We start from the raw sequence: 17518 nt of genomic DNA, 5'->3' as shown, positions 1-17518 counted from the left end.
ACATTAAAATACCAGGAGGGTCAATTTTACACTTGTCTGGGCAGTACTGCCACTCTGTCCTTAGTTGATGCCCATTGAGTGCTCTTCTATCAACTCCTCTGCAGGTCCTGCCAGCTACACAGAAGAGCCAGGGTGGGAATGGGGACAGTCTCCCAGGAAGCAGTGCTCTTGGGGGACAGCAGTGGGGCTGTCCTAAAACTGTATGTTCCATTCCAGAAATGGTATGAAATTGGAATGGGGCTGTCAGGGAATACGTGAATAAAGGACAAATAATATACTCTGAATTCCATTATAGTCCCAAACTATTATCTATCTAAAAGAAGACAGATAAAGGCAAAATGTGACACTTGGTAGTTTCATCGTTTAAAAATAAATTACACTTCCATTCTTTTTTTTTTTAAGATTTTATTTATTTATTTGACAGAAAGAGAGAGAGCACAAGCAGGGGAGTGGCAGAGGGAGAGGGAGATGCAGACTCCCCACTGAGCAGAGAGCCCAGTGTGGGGCTTGATCCCAGGACCCTGGGATCATGACCCGAGCCAAAGGCAAGATGCCCAACCAACTGAGCCACAGAGGTGCCCCTCTTTTTTTTTTTGTTTAAAGATTTATTTATCTTAGAGATGGGGGGGGAGAGAGAGAGAGAGAATGAGCAGGAAAGGGACAGAGGGAGAGGGAGAGAGAACCCCAAGACTCTGCACTGAGCTCAGAGCCAAGGTGGGGCTTGATCTCACAACCCTGAGATCATGACCTGATCTGAAACCAAGAGACAGATGCTCAACTGACTGAGCCACCCAGGCGCCCCACACTTCCATTCTTATAATAAATAAAAATGTTAAGAATCAACACATTCAGGTCCTTGCCTCTTGAATATAGCTCAAGGTACAGAGGGCTGGAAATGCTGCAGGCTAGGGACTGAGGCAGCCTGGAGATGGTAGATCACAGCTCTTCAGGTCAGTGAGAAAGAATGGCCTCCAATAAGACTCCATTGCAAAAAATGGGGAAAGAACAATGTGAAGAGTACAAGGGCTGAGGAGGCAAAGCCCAAATAGTTTGTGGTAGAAAATGTCTTAGGGTGGGGCGCCTGGATGGCTCAGTCGGTTAAGCAGCTGCCTTCGGCTCAGGTCATGATCCCAGAGCTCAGGGATGGAGCCCTGTGTTGGGCTCCGTGCTCAGCAGGGAGTCTGCGTCTCCCTCTCCTCCCTGCTAGTGCTCTCCCTAGTAAATAAAATAAAACGTGGAAGGAAGGAAGGAAGGAAGGAAGGAAGGAAGGAAGGAAGGAAGGAAGGAAGGAAAGAAAGAAAGAAAGAAAGAAAGAAAGAAAGAAAGAAAGAAAGAAAGAAAGAAAGAAAGAAAGAAAATGTCCTAGGCTGACATGGAGTGAATGAGTGAATGGAAAGGGGGAGTATTTCCCAGGGTGGAAGGGATTTAAAGATGCTGACAGTCCTTGAGAACTTGGAAGAAAACTTAATTGTTGCTTCTTAATTTTCAAAAAGCTGATAAAGATGGCACACACACACACAAAACCCTTTATCTGACAGTAAACCTGATTACAGCAAATGAGAGTCAACTGACAAATCAAGAGGCTTTGCCACAGTTATCAATGGGAATGAATGTTTCCCAAGAAACGGAAAGATTTTAATGAGGCAGGCTTAGCAACGGTAATCAAAGCCATAATGTTCTCAGATTGTAATTGCTTTTTATGAAGAGAGACTAATTTGACATTTTTGCCTGGAAAATGAAGCTCAATATTGTTTGCATTGAGAGATCTAAATATATAAAGCCAATCTGGATCTTGGCTTTTCCCCACAGTGTGAAAGAATACCTACAGTCTCATGGAAACTGAGTTTGATGTATCCATTGTGAAGTGGTATTTGAGGGGGAGTTGAGGTGTTTGTGTGTCAACAGCACTAGTTACTTCAAACAAATAAAAGTGTTCTCTAGTTGCTTCACTTATCACAGATATAATAATCAATGCATTGGTCAACCCTGTTAGTACATAAAATGCAAATGAAATTAAGGTGTTTCAGATCTAATGTTAGAAAAAATAATGCTCAGCTTTGGAAAGCTTCTAGTGAAACAGCTACATTTTAATTACTGAAGATTGTACAAATTGATGTCACTCTCATACAAAAAAATTTGGAAATAGGTCAGGCCATGAAAATGTATATACCCTTTGACCCAGTAAATCCCACTACTGGGAATTTATACAAAGAAAATCAAAAACAAAAGAAAGAAGGAAAAAGTCTCTGTATATAGATATGTTGCAGGAATAAGCAAGAAATTGGAAACAACCTAAATGTTTAGTAAGGGGAATGGGGAAGTAAATTATACACCTACACAGAATAGAGGTTTTAAAGTTGACAATTAGACTTTCTAGCAGCATTTTAAAAAAGAGGCAAGTTACAACACTGTATTTCTGTAATGATTAAAAATTTAGAGAAATGATGTGTTTGGGAAAAGATGAAGTGGACATATAGCTGTTGACAATAATATGAGATGTGAATTCTCTCACACTTTATGTCACGTTTTCAGTGTATATCAAGAAATATATTCATATTATCAGATGCATAAATCTTAAATTCAAAATAATTTGATACAGATGTCCAAAAAAAGTGCTTTATGAAAAAGAAGAAGTGGGGAAAGGTTCTTATTTTGTGATTCCTTTTGTCCTTTTAAGTACGCTACTAGTTAACAGCAGATGAGTGGTAAGTTTGTGTGCTGCTTAAGGTCAAGAATTTCTAGTCTACGAAATGCCCCATGTGCCCAAGTATCTCCATGCCAGACAAAGCCCAGGAAAGAATAATGCTTTTGGCCCAGGCTGAGCAGTTACTCTCTCCTACATACTAAGTATTCATCCACAGAATAGTTAAAAAAAAAAAAAAAATATATATATATATATATATTAGGTGCTAGAGCCTAATACAAGACAAGAATTCAATCTAAAAACTTCTAGAAAGAGCATTAAAATATTTCTAGTTTTAATTATGTTATTCACAAAACTGATGACACAGGTATCTTTTCCTCTTGTGAAACAACAATCAGTATCAAATGTTAAGCCTAACACAAAGAACTAATGTTTAATCGTTTTTCTGTCATTATTTGTAAGTGCTCCTATGTTCCAAAACTAATTAAATTTGCCTTCAGCATTTTGTTGCAGAGTTTTGGAACCGGCTCCTTTAGAATGCTCTAACAGCTTGATGGCCTTGTCAGAGTTTTCAATATTTCTAAGCAGAGTCTCTAATCTTCTCTTAATTTTCTTCTGATCTTCAAGAGCACAGCCAATGACTATGGACTGAAACTTCTGGTCAACAGGCCCAGGCGGCACCTCGGATGAACACGCACTGTACAGTGACATCAAGTGACTCTTGGCATTTCCCAAATCATCCAGAAACTTACTGACCACCTCATCAATAATCCTGGTGGCATGCTTTAGGGATTCTTCCTGCTGGGGGTTTCTGATCGTTTCTACTGAAACTTCGACAGTGAGGGTTCGTCCCATCAAACGGTTTGCTGTCAGATTTAACTCTTCTCTTTCTCCTAAACGTAGAAAGTTTGAAATATCAATCAATATGAGACATAAACTTACCTATGTTGAGAACACTAAGGCATTCATTTTTGGCTAAAGCTATTTTCCATAAATGCCTCGGCAACAAAATTTTTAAAGGTAAAAGTCAAAATTACAGTGCATAAGATTAACTGATGAACTGTATTATATTACAGAGAGAGGTTGCAGAATACCTTTCCTTGAAAGTCTTTTTTAAATTTTTTTTTGAGAGAGAGGGAGAGGGAGTGCACACACATGCGTGCAGGCAGGGGAGGGGAAGGGAGAGAGGGAGAGAGAATCTCAAGCAGGCTTCACTGTCCATGTGTGAGCCTGACGTGCGGATTGATCTCACAACCCTGAGATGATGACCTGAGCCTAAATCAAGAGTCAGATGCTTAACCGACTGAGCCACCCAGGCTCCCCTCCCTGGGAGTCTTTATACATGGGAAACCAGATGACTTCTCAAGTGGTTATGTTTGAAAAGGTTTGGGCAGGTATGCATTTGTAACTGGGATAGAGACCAAGTCTTTACACAGAGTGAATAGTGAGCATAACCAGGGTTTTGTGCTGGTTAGAGCAAGAGATCAGACACACTGGATCTCTTGATGAGGATGTGCATGTAGGGGAGGAAAAATAATTCTCCCTGTACCTTTCTGAGTTCTTGGCTGAGAAACCCTGTAATAGAAGATTAACAAGAAAAAAAGCAGAGGGGCGCCTGGGTGGCACAGCAGTTAAGTGTCTGCCTTCGGCTCAGGGCGTGATCCCGGCATTGTGGGATCGAGCCCCACAATCAGGCTCCTCCGCTATGAGCCTGCCTCTTCCTCTCCCACTCCCCCTGCTTGTTCCCTCTCTCGCTGGCTGTCTCTATCTCTGTCGAATAAATAAATAAAATCTTAAAAAAAAAAAAAAAGCAGAAGCTTATGAACATGTACACTTCACACATACATAGGAGATTTTCAGGGACACTGAGATGGCCCACCCCCCTGAGACAGACGACCCAAGCCACCACCTTAAAAACCATATTCAGCTAAGGACTAGGACGTTGAGGGAAGCCCTCCCCTCCTTAGTGAGGCTACCAGGAAAAGCAGGGTACACCAGGATAAGGTTGTGCTGCAGATTTCGTAGGTACTTTCTGCATAGATAAGAGTTTCTATGATTCACAGTCATCCTTCTCTTCCTGGTACAAAGAGGGAGGCACCCTTACAAATGGAAATAGCCTTTATAAATTTAAACTTCCCTTATAAAAGAATAACTTCTACTCTGTTTCCAGAGCTTCTCCTGTGTCTGCAGCTTCTCAAAAATCATCAGCTTCAAATAATCCCCATGCCAAAGAACCATACCTTGGGACGGCGTATTCTGCATGCCTATCAGAATACAATGCCCCAATTTTGGCTGGGCAAACTTAGCCATCAGAGTGGAGGAAAGGCTGGCCTCAAAATTAGGCACTGACTTCATCCTTGCCAGGGACGTTTAAGCAGGCCGGTGCTGTAAGTCTTGTCCAGCACAGAGAGGCAATGGTAGGAAAAGGGATCCACATCTCATTATTTACACGAAAAAGTGGGCAACCTCCTCTTTGTCCTGTTCTGTAACTCTCTCCCTAATTCATCGATCTTTGGCCAGGACGGTGGACAGACTGGCTAGATCCTGACCCCGCTGTGCATGTCTAAGAGTTCAGGGCCTGGAGTTAGAGGCACACTCACGGCACCAGCCGCTGGCCCAGCAGCTTGTCTTGGGAGGGCCCGGAGCAACCGAATTAGGAAGCCACAGCCACCGAGAGGAAACCCCAAGTGCCCTGTTCCTCCGTGTGCAGTCATGCTTTTCACTGAGAAGTGCTAGCACCTTCTATGTTAATGGGGTTTTACTGGGCCCATAATGTCTTTCCCCGGCATTCCCTCGCCTTCCTCTCCTTAAGCTACACCTCAACCCCTCTGTGTTCTCTGCTTCCACAGCTTCTACAGTCCAGGAACTTCGGAGGAACTGAAGTTAGAGGAGTGTGAACTGCTTGGGGCCACCTCCTCCGGAGCTTGGAGGCCTTTTCTACCAGTTCCAACCATGCCCTTGAGGTAGGGGGCAGGCCAGCAGGCTGACCTCTGGGCAGGTGGCTCCGGCAGCGGCTCTCCGCGCTCACGGGAAACGCCGAAGCCAAGCGGGCGAATTCCTCCGGTCAAGCGACAATGGACCTAAAGCCCGTATCGTAAACCCCATCAAGGAGGGGAAAAGACGAGCTGCCTCCCGTGGAAACGCGCTCACCGTCGCTGATCTGCCTCATGTCCTGGCTGTTCTGGATGCTGTGGATCATTTCCAGGAGGACTTCTTTCTCTTGCTCGACGGCAGTCGCCGCTTCTCTCAGAGCTTCCACCCTGTACACACGGGGAAGACGAGTTACCGCGTGGAAGCTTACTTGTCTTCGTCGCTATCACCTGCTCCAACTCAAGTTTAAAGAGCACTAGGAACGCTTTTCAAAAAGTCTTTATCCCTCTTTAAAAATGCTTCTCTTGTTTTAAATCCACCTACCCCACCCCCCTCCTCCTTCCCCCCTCGTACGGCAATCATTCTGTTTAGTGTCCATCTATTTTGTATGTGTTCTTAACACAATCTGTATTTGTGTGTTCATCTATTTTCAATTTATATCTCACTGTTTCTTTTTCTTCACGCAGCGTTATTTTGTTAGGAACCATCCAGCTTCTTGTGTGTACATCTAACCAGCAGCTTCTGACTCTGCAGAACACTCCGTCTGTATCATCCACCTGATTTTACCTCTACGGTCCCAGTGGAAATGCTCACTTTGTCCCCTCACTTTTCATCACCACAGAAGAAACCGTTCAGTGAATACATGTCCCCTACGGACTTGAATGAGAAGCTCCTTGGATCTATCTCAGGGCAGAACGGCTGAGACACAGGGTATGTGCACCCTCAACGTAACCCAGTACTACCACCGTTCCCCAGAATGGCTAGACTAGACCATTGTCGGGAAGTAAGCATTCTCACGCCCGCAAAGGTCCTTCTAACTGGACTAAGAATCAAGTTAACATGAGACAAATTAACAGGAGAAAATCAAATTTAATAGCGTACATAAGGGGAATCCACGTAGACATGGAAATGCCAAAGACAGTCAGGCAAAATGAGGTATACATTATTTTGAATGAAGGAGAAGGGGGTAAGGGTCTGGGACTTCAGAGAAAAGGAATACACTTCACAGGGTGATAAGAAGAGCAGATGTTAGGTAATTAGATGTTTGCCCTGCCATACAGATGGGCCACTCAGATAAAATTTATCTCTGCCTGTAACCCTTATTCTGGGAAAGACCCCTAATTTAGAATCTTCTGTGTGGTTAAGAGAGGTGCAGAAGTTTCTCGTGAGCCTGCAGGCTCTCAAGTGCCTTCAGCTCAAAATAACCAACATGCCAAAGGGGCACATTCGGGGGGGAGGGGGGCCCTGTCCTGAACCCCTTTGCAATACTCCCAGCAGCAAAGCATAGGAATCCCTATGTCCCCACAGCCCTAGCAATACTCAGCATTTTCCAACTTTCTATTTTTTGCCAGTCTACTAAGTATACAGTGGTATGTTCGTACTTAATTTGTATGGCTTTCATTACTAATAATTTTGGACATCTTTCTGTATTCTTGTTAGCCTGTTCATAGCCTTTGCCTATTTTGTTCCCCCCCCCCTTTTTTTTAAAGATTTTATTTATTTATTTGACAGAGAGAGAAAGACAGCCAGCAAGAAAGGGAACACAAGCAGGGGGAGTGGGAGAGGAAGAAGCAGGCTCCCATCGGAAAAGCCTGATGTGGAACTCGATCCCAGAATGCTGGGATCACGCCCTGAGCTGAAGGCAGACGCTTAATGACTGAGCCACCCAGGCGCCCCTGTTTTTCCCTTTTTTAAATGGGGGTTACTGTCCTCTTGTTGATTTGCATACTCAAGGAATTAATCCCACATTAGTTACAGACATTATAATCATCTTCTTCCATCCTATCATATATGAATTTTGTCTGGGATATCCTTCCCTGAATAGATATCCTTACTTTGAAGTGATCAGATTAATCTTTTCTTGGTTTTATTTTGCCTTATGGTTTATGCTTTTGAAGTTTTACTTCAGACTCTTCACATCCTACCTCATAAGGTACTTTCCCACCTTTCTTTCTATTAACTTTATTGCTTTACCTTTCTCGTATTTATGTCTTAGTCCATCTAGAATCCACCTGTATGTGTTTAGGTAAGGATTTTGTTTTATTTTTCTCCAAATAGTGAAGTGTTTTTCCCCAACATTACATCCACCAAAAATCCATCTTTCCTTCAGGGATTTATAGATTGTCTACTCTGAAATCTCTATTCCATCCACTAGTATATTTGACTGTTCTTAGACCAACACCCACTTTTAAAAAATAGCAACAGCCTTGTAATATGCCTTAATATTTGGTAGAACCAGCCCTCTAAACTTTTTTAAAGATAACTTAGCTATTTAGACTTTTATTTTTTTTAAAGATTTTATTTATTTATTTGACAGAGAGAGACAGCCAGCGAGAGAGGGAACACAAGCAGGGGGAGGGGAGAGGAAGAAGCAGGCTCCCAGCGGAGGAGCCTGATGTGGGGCTTGATCCCAGAACACCGGGGATCACACCCTGAGCCGAAGGCAGACGCTTAACGACTGTGCCACCTAGACTTTTAATTCTCCATATTAACTCCTGAGTAGGTTTACTGGGTCTGTCAAAGAACTGGGGTAAATCTGGCATCTTTAGAATATTGTCATTCTATCCAAGGGCGTGATAATGTCTCTCCACATATTCAGATCATCTTCTATATTCTTCATAGAGTTTTGAAGTATTTTTTTTAAAGATATTATTTATTTGAGAGAGAGAAAGAAAGAGACAGACAGAGAGAGCACAAGCAGGGACAGAGGCAGAGGGAGAAGCAGGCACCCTGCTGAGCAAGGAGCCTGATGTGGGGCTCGATCCCAGGACCCTGAGATCACAACCTGAGCCAAAGGAGATGCTCAACCGACTGAGCCATCCAGGAGCCCCTAAAATTTAAAAAAAAATGCTGTTTTTGTAAGGTTCATCTTGTAATTGGTAACAGATTTATTTATTAATTTTAATGATTGGTCTTTTGATTCTACTGATTCTTCTAATTTTTTTTTAAGATTTTATTTATTTATTTGACAGAGACACAGCAAGAGAGGGAACACAAGCAGGGGGAGTGGGAGAGGGAGAAGCAGGCTTCCCACTGAGCAGGGAAGCTCAATGTAGGGCTTGATCCCAGGACCCTGGGATCATGACCTGAGCAGAAGGCAGACGCTTAACCGACTGAGCCACCCAGGCGTCCCTGATTCTTCGAGATTGATGATCGTTTCATCTGTACAAAATGAGAGTTTTAATCTCTTCCTTTTTAATCCTATTAGCTTCTATTTCTTTATAGTATTGACTAAAGTCCTCTGTTACTTTATTAAACAGTGATGATGAGAGACAGCATCTTTGTCTTTTCCTGAATTGAAAGGAAATGCCTGTGTAGGTTTTTGGTATAATGCCTGCATCAAACTATAGAAGCACTACTTTCCCTAACTCCCCCAAGTATAAACATACATGCACTTACTACGCATTCACACGGACACACTCAGTCACTAAAGAACGAGGCTGTGGAATCATGAGAGCAAGAGAAAAGAAAATCCTGTATACTTAAAAGTGCTGTTTTCAGGGCACTTCTTGTTATACATTACCCTGTAAATAAGTTGCCAACTTTTGGAAAATGAACAGTGACAGACGACCTCAGCATTCAGACGGCCTTAGAAACATGAGATCATGGAAGATCTAATTGTGACTGCTGCCGTAAGTGGGCACAGAAGGAACAACTTCACTAACGTTTGAGCACATGTCCATTCCATTTAAGGTCTCCCCCACCCACCCCAACCGCACATCTGCCTTTTCCCTAACAGCCATCCACCTGTTATACCCCAAAATAGCACTGATTGACCACAAAGTCACAGGGTCTCTTTGTTCCTCAAGATACTAAATATATGTTGAACATTGTGTTTATAAGAGCCAGTAAAAGCAAAGAACTGGTAAGAATCTTACATGACAAATGTGGCTGGAAAACACAATGGAAGAACAATATTCTATAAAATAGCAATAATACAACAGCAAGCCCACTTCCAGCACCATCCATCATGTGCTTACACATTTTACATTAGCAAACTCTCAGACTTTTAGATAAACTAGGGCCCAGTACATATGAGAGAGATTGAGTTGGCACTGATATGAAATATTTATGATAAAAACACAAACCATGACTCTAGTGTTTAACTGACACAGATGAATCATGTGATTGGTAAATGAGAAACGCTGAAAGGAGAAATGAATTTTTCAAGACTCATTTGAGTTTGTACTCAAATGTACGATGATAGAGAACTGAATGTTATTCAAAAAAGGAAGGCTTCACTTACAACATGTTACAACACTAAGTTCAGGGAGTTGTTAACAAGAAAATGGTTTAAAAGGAGACACTCTAGGAAAAAAAACATAAGTCTATCATATAAGGAAGATATTTTGCCATTTAATGAAACCAAATACAGAACACGTTAGATGGAAATTTTTTTTTTAAAAGATTTTATTTATTTATTCGACAGAGATAGAGACAGCCAGTGAGAGAGGGAACACAAGCAGGGGGAGTGGGAGAGGAAGAAGCAGGCTCATAGCAGAGGAGCCTGATGTGGGGCTCGATCCCACAACGCCGGGATCATGCCCTGAGCCGAAGGCAAATGCTTAACCGCTGTGCCACCCAGGCGCCCCTAGATGGAAATTTTAAGTCTTGAGGTTTTTTGGTTTTTTTGTTTTCCCTCAATGCTAGAAATTGCCAGGGCGTTTTCCCTGTGAAAAACAGATTTCATCTTTTATGGAACTTCTCATATACTTTTTCATGTATACCTTTTTCATTTCATAGCAAAGATAAAACGCCAGTCTTCAGAATGTAAAGATTTCAAGGGTCTGTTTGTTTTTTGGCACCATTGACATTTGCTGTTCCCTCTAGCTGAACCTAGATCTCTACTTAGTTTATTTAAGTAATATTTGTACTGTTTCTTAGCCACTGAGATCTTTAAATTCATCTCACATATAAATCTGTCTACAACCTTTCCATTTAGTTCTAGAAAATTGTTAGCCATAGTATCTTTGAATATTCCCTGTCTTCCATTCTATTATTTTCTTCTGGAACTCTGGTTAGCCAAGTGTTGGACCACCTCACCTTATCCTTCATGTTTTTTAACACATCATTTGCCAACACGTCTCTGGGCGGAGAAGGGTGGTTCTGTTTTTACTAACAGATCCTAGAAGAGCAACATTTCCAAAATTGGTTAAGAACTTCTCATACCAAGGCTGGCCTGAGTTGGACTCCTGCATGAAACTGCTATGAAGTCGGCTTTGACAAAAAGAAATTTTAGTCAGAAAATTCTTATGAGGGCAAAACTGAAGTGTACACGCACTCGGCTAGTCTTCAGGTCTCCCACACCTCACAGATCTCTGCAGCCTGGTTATCAAAAGGACACACTGTTGAGATCTTAGAGGCGCAGGAGCGACTTCACCAGACCGGAGGCTACTGTGGTTCCATCGGCTAACATGGCTAACGCACCGCGCCACTTACTGGCTGTGTAGACTTGAGCAGTTCCTTAAGTTCTCTTTGCCTCACTTTCCTCACTTATGAAAAAGGGATAAAGAGAAGAGGGTTGTGACTGAAGTAAAGCGAGTAGCGTTCAACACAATGCCCGACAGCACTGACAAAAACAATTCTAGTAATGAGGTAACACGTGGGGTGTGGCTAGAAGTGGTGCTGGCAAACAGTAGCTTCATGGTATTGACGATGCACCATTATGAACTCAGGCTTATAAATAATAAGAATTTGTGCTTTCATAAAAAGGAAGGGAACAGGCAAAGACTCCTATCCTAAATTTATTTGAAAAAAATAATTTTTCTTTTTTTCTTGTTTTTAAGTAGGCTCCACACCCAGTGTGGTGCCCAACATGGGGCTTGAACTCACGACCCTGAGATCAACACCTAAGCTGAAATCAAGAGTCAGACGCTTAACCATCTGAGCCACCGAGGCCCCCTGCAAAATAATTTCTAAAACAAGTTCTTAAAATCATAGTCCCACCTTGTATTTAATATTCTTGTATCCAAGAAACAAGAGTTGGTGAGGATGTGGAGAAAAAGGAACCCTCATGTTCTGTTGGTGGAAATACAAACTGGTATGGCCACTGGGGAAAACAGTAAGAAGTTTCCTCAAAAAATTACAAATGGGGGCGCCCAGCTGGCTCAGTTGGTGGAGCATGCAACTCTTGATTGTGGAGTTGTGGGTTTGAGCCCCACACTGGGTGTAGAGATTACTTAAAAATAAAATCTTTAAAAAAAATTAAAAATTGAACTACCCTATGATTAGTAATCACAGTACTGGGTAATACCCAAAGAGTACGAAAACACAAATTAGAAAGGATATATTATTGCATAATTATTTACAATAGCCTAATTATGGAAGTAGCCCAAGTGTCCATCGATAGACTATTATTCAGCCATAAAAAAGAATGAAATCTTGCCATTTGCAACAAAATGGATGGAACTAGACAGTAAAAGGCTAACTGAAAAGTAAGTCAGTCAGAGAAAGACAAATTACTTATGGTTTCACTCATATGTGGCATTTTAAAGAAACAAAACAAATGAACAAAGGGGGGGGAAATGAGACAAACCAAAAAACAAGCTTAATTATAGAGAACAAATGGGCAGTTACGAGAGGGGAGGCACGTAGAGGGAAGGGTGAAATAAGTGAAGGGATTAAGATTACACTTATCTTTTTTTTTTTTAAGATTTTATTTTTAAGTAATCTCTACACCCAACATGGGGCTTGAACTTAAATCCCCAACATCATGAGTCACATGCTCTCCTGACTGAGGTAGCCAGGTGCCCCAAGAGTACACTTTTTTTTTTTTAAAGATTTTTAAAGATTTTAATTTATTTATTTATTTGAGAGAGAGAGAGAGAGAGAGAGAGCATGAGCAGGGGAAGGGGCAGAGGGAGAAGCAGACTCCCCACTGAGCAGGGAGCCCGATGTGAGGCTTGATCCCAGGACCCTGAGATCATGACCTGAGTTGAAGGTAAGATGCTTATTAAGCAACTGAGCCACCCAGGCACCCAAGAGTACACTTATCTTGACGAGCGCTGAGTAACGTATAGACTTGTTGAATCACTACACTGTACATGTGAAACTAATATAACACAACTACACTGGAATTAAAATAAAAAACAAAAATTAAAAAAAATACTCTTGTGGGGTGCCTAGGTGGCTCAGTCCGCTGAGCACCTGACTCTCGATTTTGGCTCAGGTCATGATCTCAGAGTCCTGAGATCATGCCCTGGTATGGAGACCCACGCTGGGCTCTGAGCTCAGAGGGGAGCCTGCTTCAGGATTCTCTCTCTCTCCCTCTGCTCCTCCCCCTGCTCTCACTCTCTCATAAATAAATAAATCTTAAAAAAAAATACTCTTGTATCTGAAGAATGCCACAATGATCACTTATACCCTACGCAATGTAAGATTTTGAATAAGTTTTCCTAATCATCGCCAAAGTATTAAAATACATTCACCACTGAGACCCTTTAATATAAAAATGGAACTGGTGTTTAATGGGACTGCTGTTAGGAGCTACTCATCAGTACTATGGCCTTAGGCTGGCCACTCAATCCCTCGGGACCTCAGTTCCCTCATTTCTAAAAGAGATAACGTCCATGTGCCCGCCTCTACGTCAAAGGATTTTGCAAGGTTCGAATGACAATGTATGTGAGAAATACTCTTAAATTATAGGCTGTTGTTCAATATGAACTATGATGCTTCTTGTTTTGTGACTCCTGGGACACTGGCACACCCTAAGAAACTTGAAGCAACAGGAAACTTCTGGCCAATGATCCATATCACTCCCGGCCCCGACCCTTCATTCCTTGGCTGCTCAGGAAGTGACTGCGGATGGCTGAGAGCAGCGGGAAGGAGCTACAACTTGACCGGTTTGGGGAAATTGGTGAACAATCAATCTCCCAGCCCTATCATCTTCCCCTCTGCCATCCTCCACAACCCATATCCCAAACATCTTCGTTACCATCCAGACTCTTCTAGGAGCCACTCAGTACTTGGCACTCAGTAGGTGTTCGATACTTACCGACTCTGACAACAATTTAAATGGAATTTTTGGGGCACCAAGCTGGCTCAGTTGGAGGGAGCATGTGCCTCTTGGGTTGTAAGTTTAAGTCAAGGTTGGGTATAGAGATTACTTAAAATCTTTACAAAATAAACAGATAAATAAACAAATGGAATTTTCACCTCTTTCAGTAAAATCATATATTCATCCATGTACTAGCCCTACATTTTGAAATATTGTAAGCAGAAAGAGTTAGGGATTCCTGGGTAAACAAAGACAGACATAGCTTCCTTGACATAAGAAGAGTCATTTTAGGCCCCCAGCCATCTTGTGAAAGAATGTGAGAACAGTCACCATGAGGCCAGGAGACAGCCTAATCATATTCAGAAATGAAGGCTGACCTGATGCACACTCTTGATTATCTTTGTAGGATTTAAACCCCTTTGAGCACTCAGATACCAGACCAGCTGGAGCCAGAGAACTCATGATGCTGACCCCTCCCGGCCCTCATGATTTTGGCGTGGATTTCGTCACCCCAATTCCATGCTGTATTCCCCATTGTGCAAGCCTCTTCATGAATGTGTATGCACCCTCAGTTAAAACTTCCCCAATTTTGTTATTCTGGGAGACAGTTCTTTGGGAAAGATCCCCCATGTTCTCCCTTACTTGTTGTAAGTAAAACCCTTCCTTTTCCTATTCTTTGGTTTGGTTGTGTCTTTTGGCCTGACACCCACCAAGAGGCAAACCTTGGTAACAATAAGACACATCTAACTTTAAGAGGCTACAGGCATGAATTATTAAGCTCTACAGCCAATCCTCCCGGGTTCTAGGCTGAGGGAACTTGGACAAGTCATTTAACTTCCTAAGTCTCAATTTCCCATTTGGAGAATGGAGGTGATAATAACTTCCACAAAGGAATGGGGTCTGGTATATACTCGGTGCTCATGTAATGAATCAGTGTTAGCATGTATTACTTATAAATTATGGTAACTTTTTAAAAAAATAAATATTTTATTTATTTATTTGTGCGAGAGAGAGTGTGCACAGCTGGGGAAGAGGCAGAGGGAGAGAAGAAGCAGGCTCCCTGCTGAGCAGGGAGCCCAGTGCAGGGCTCCATCCCAGGGCCCTGAGATCATGACCTGAGCGGAAGGCAGACGTTTAACTGACTGAGCCATCCAGGTGCCCCAAATTAGGGTAACTGTTAAAAAAGGTGTCTTGAGCCACTAATAAATGCAAACATCAGACACTATTTAGAATTAGTAAAAAAACGGAGAGAGGGGTGCCTGGGTGGCTCAGTTGGTTAAGGGTCTCGTTTCAGTATGGTCTCAGGGTTGTGAGATCGAGCTCCATATGGGGCTCAGTGTGGAGTCTGCTTGAGAATCTTTCCCCTCCCTCTCTCTCCCCCTCTGCTCCTCCTACCCCGCCCTCTCTCTCTCAAATAAAAATAAAATCTTAAAAAAAAAAAAAAACTGGGCGAGAAAGGAATCACCTTTCTGGGAGTAAGCAAGAAAGGAGATGAGGTGGAATCAAGAAAGAGGCTAGTGTCGTGGTAAAGAATTAGACACAAATGGAATTCCTTCAACGATATGTAAATGCTGCCAAACATTTAAAAGCTTCTAAAAAATCACGTACACCACTAGTTCATACTCTAGGTCATAAAGCTTTTGGCATAATTCTGTCTTCAGTTTCATATGGAAGAAGTTCTACCACATTTGACAAAATTAGTACGGTTGGGGAACTACATGCAAACTTTTAAGTATTAAATTACGGTGTTTTATTCTACCTAAAACACTGCTTTATGAGTTATCCTTCATATGAAATTAGCCTATTAGAGCAAAATCACCTACATGTTTCTTTTAAAAATACATCTTCCAGGCATGATGCTAGTTTTTAACAATGTGGTGCTCTGTGACACTGACCACGTGGTGTCAAAGGAATCTTTGAACCTTAATGGATCATCATTAGCATTTTTCTTTAATTTTACTACCTTCTACAACACTTCCTTAGATCAGTATTACTTTTTTTTTTTTTTAAGAAACAAAGCTTACAAAAGTCTAAAATTACTAGAGAAGTCCTTAAAGTCAGTAATTAGCACATTTTAGTCAGTCTTTCCTCCTCAGCTCAAGGGTTAATTAAGCAAGTTATAATTTAATCACTTGTATACAGTAATCAATTCACTTCAGATTAATCAAACATTAGAATATACGAATACTCAAAACCAGAGGCTTTCTTTTAAAGATGACTACCTGACTGCTTCTGCACCTAGCACCCATGAGGTGTTAATTCAAGTTTGAGGAGAATGACTCAGCTTGAAGAAGGGAGGGGCAAATCCTCCTCATTCCTTTCAGAAAAAATCTTTTCCGACAAGGGTGGGGGAGAGCCCTGAAATGGTTAAGAACACACCCTCAAAGTTCTAGATACCTGGGGAGACTTAGAATGCTGTTACAAAAAAAGTATTATTCTTCACAGGGACACTACTGACTTCATTCTTGTTGCGCTTTCTCCAGGGAGTAAATGCACCAAGCTCAAACATGGCGAAGCATTACTTTTCTCTTGTTCCATTGTCTCATTCGAGCAGAACCCTAGAATGTGGTTTTGGCTCAGGTTTCTCTATCTGTTGTCATCCATGAAATCATTGTGGATGGAGAATTTCTCATTTTCTGCCCGTTTTCTCAGGGAAATAATAATAATAAATGCCTCAACTGCTGAGATATACTGTGGTTATTATTGCACTTTCCTGGCAAATAAACACCTCTTCTTGTTTTGGTATATAAATTGAGGAAGATAAAGACATACATACACTGCTTCTTAAAATTTTTGGCTTACATGTTTCTTTGCTCACCCAGAACCTGGGTGAAATCTGTAGGGAAAAAATCGGTGTAGTTTCAGGGGGTTGTGGGGCCTTAATACGATTATCATTTACACCTGCGCACAATTTACACAGTAACTTTGGTGACATAAACGTTTACAGTAAGTACATAAAAGTTTTCATACACTGTTAAGGGAAACAATTATTTCAAAATTTACTACGCATTATTTAGAAATTGCATACAAGCATAACACTATATATTACTTAATAAAATCTTAGGAAAGAGGGAAAAAAAACTCTGTCTTATACTTTCAGGCCAACGACTAGCACTTTCAAGGTGTCTTCCGTGGAAGGCGGTACACTGTAAATACTGAAAAAGTAACGGAATGGCTGAATACAGCGTGCCGGGGGTTAGGGGGGAAATGGAAGCTGCAGGGTCTTATTCCATCAAGTACCCAGCCACCGTTCACCCCGCAGTCCCTCATCTGTCCTACTCCTCCCTAATCCTTGCTATCAGACGGATTCCTGGATTTATTTTTTTGCTCTGCTGTGTTTTGGAGGAAAGAAACTTATCACTCACATCGGGGACCACTAAACTGCTGCCGCTCTTAAAAAATGCATAATAGGAAAAGAGTAAGTTAACAGCATTTGGGAAGAGCACATACTGCCATTCAGAAAATTCTAGAAGTTCTGTAGACCCAGAGCGTCACAGTCTCCAACCTCAAATAAAGTCACCGTAACTTTTACCTTCTCTGATTTTTCTCCGTTCCCAAACGCTCAGGTCTGGTTAATGAGAATGTGGCCACCAATAAGGCGCTCACAGGTTTCTGCTTAAATCGAATGCGTCTTCTCTCGGTCGGAGAGGAAAATCCACCAAGAGCCAGACAAAAGTGCACCATCTCCATGGAGAACAAACCTCAGGCCAGCAACTTCTCTGGCTGCAGAGCGCCCCGGGACCGTGCCGGGCCGGCCCGCCGCGCACGGCCTCCCCCAGCGCCCCGCC

General features: G+C 42.1%; 1 protein-coding gene across 2 annotated transcripts in view; it reads right to left on the bottom strand.

Moving 5' to 3' along the window:
* Positions 1–1594: 1594 nt before the first annotated feature.
* The window catches only part of BAG2 (BAG cochaperone 2), a 24730-nt gene continuing 8806 nt past the window's right edge, over positions 1595–17518 (bottom strand). Inside the window, exons 1-3 of one of the 2 annotated variants that reach the window (XM_034648290.1) lie at positions 17263–17462; positions 5795–5904; positions 1595–3537 (exon numbers count right to left, since the gene is read on the bottom strand). In XM_034648290.1, the coding sequence (XP_034504181.1) occupies positions 3125–3537; positions 5795–5904; positions 17263–17420 (681 nt within the window). In that variant the 5' untranslated portion in view covers positions 17421–17462 and the 3' untranslated portion in view covers positions 1595–3124. Of the gene's footprint in view, positions 3538–5794; positions 5905–17262; positions 17463–17518 lie in introns of those variants that run through there. The other variant, XM_034648291.1, reaches the window with a different exon arrangement.

Source organism: Ailuropoda melanoleuca, chromosome 19 (genome assembly GCF_002007445.2).
Source record: "Ailuropoda melanoleuca isolate Jingjing chromosome 19, ASM200744v2, whole genome shotgun sequence".
Taxonomy (NCBI): Eukaryota; Metazoa; Chordata; class Mammalia; order Carnivora; family Ursidae; genus Ailuropoda; species Ailuropoda melanoleuca.
This window is presented reverse-complemented; position numbering and strand designations above follow the sequence as displayed.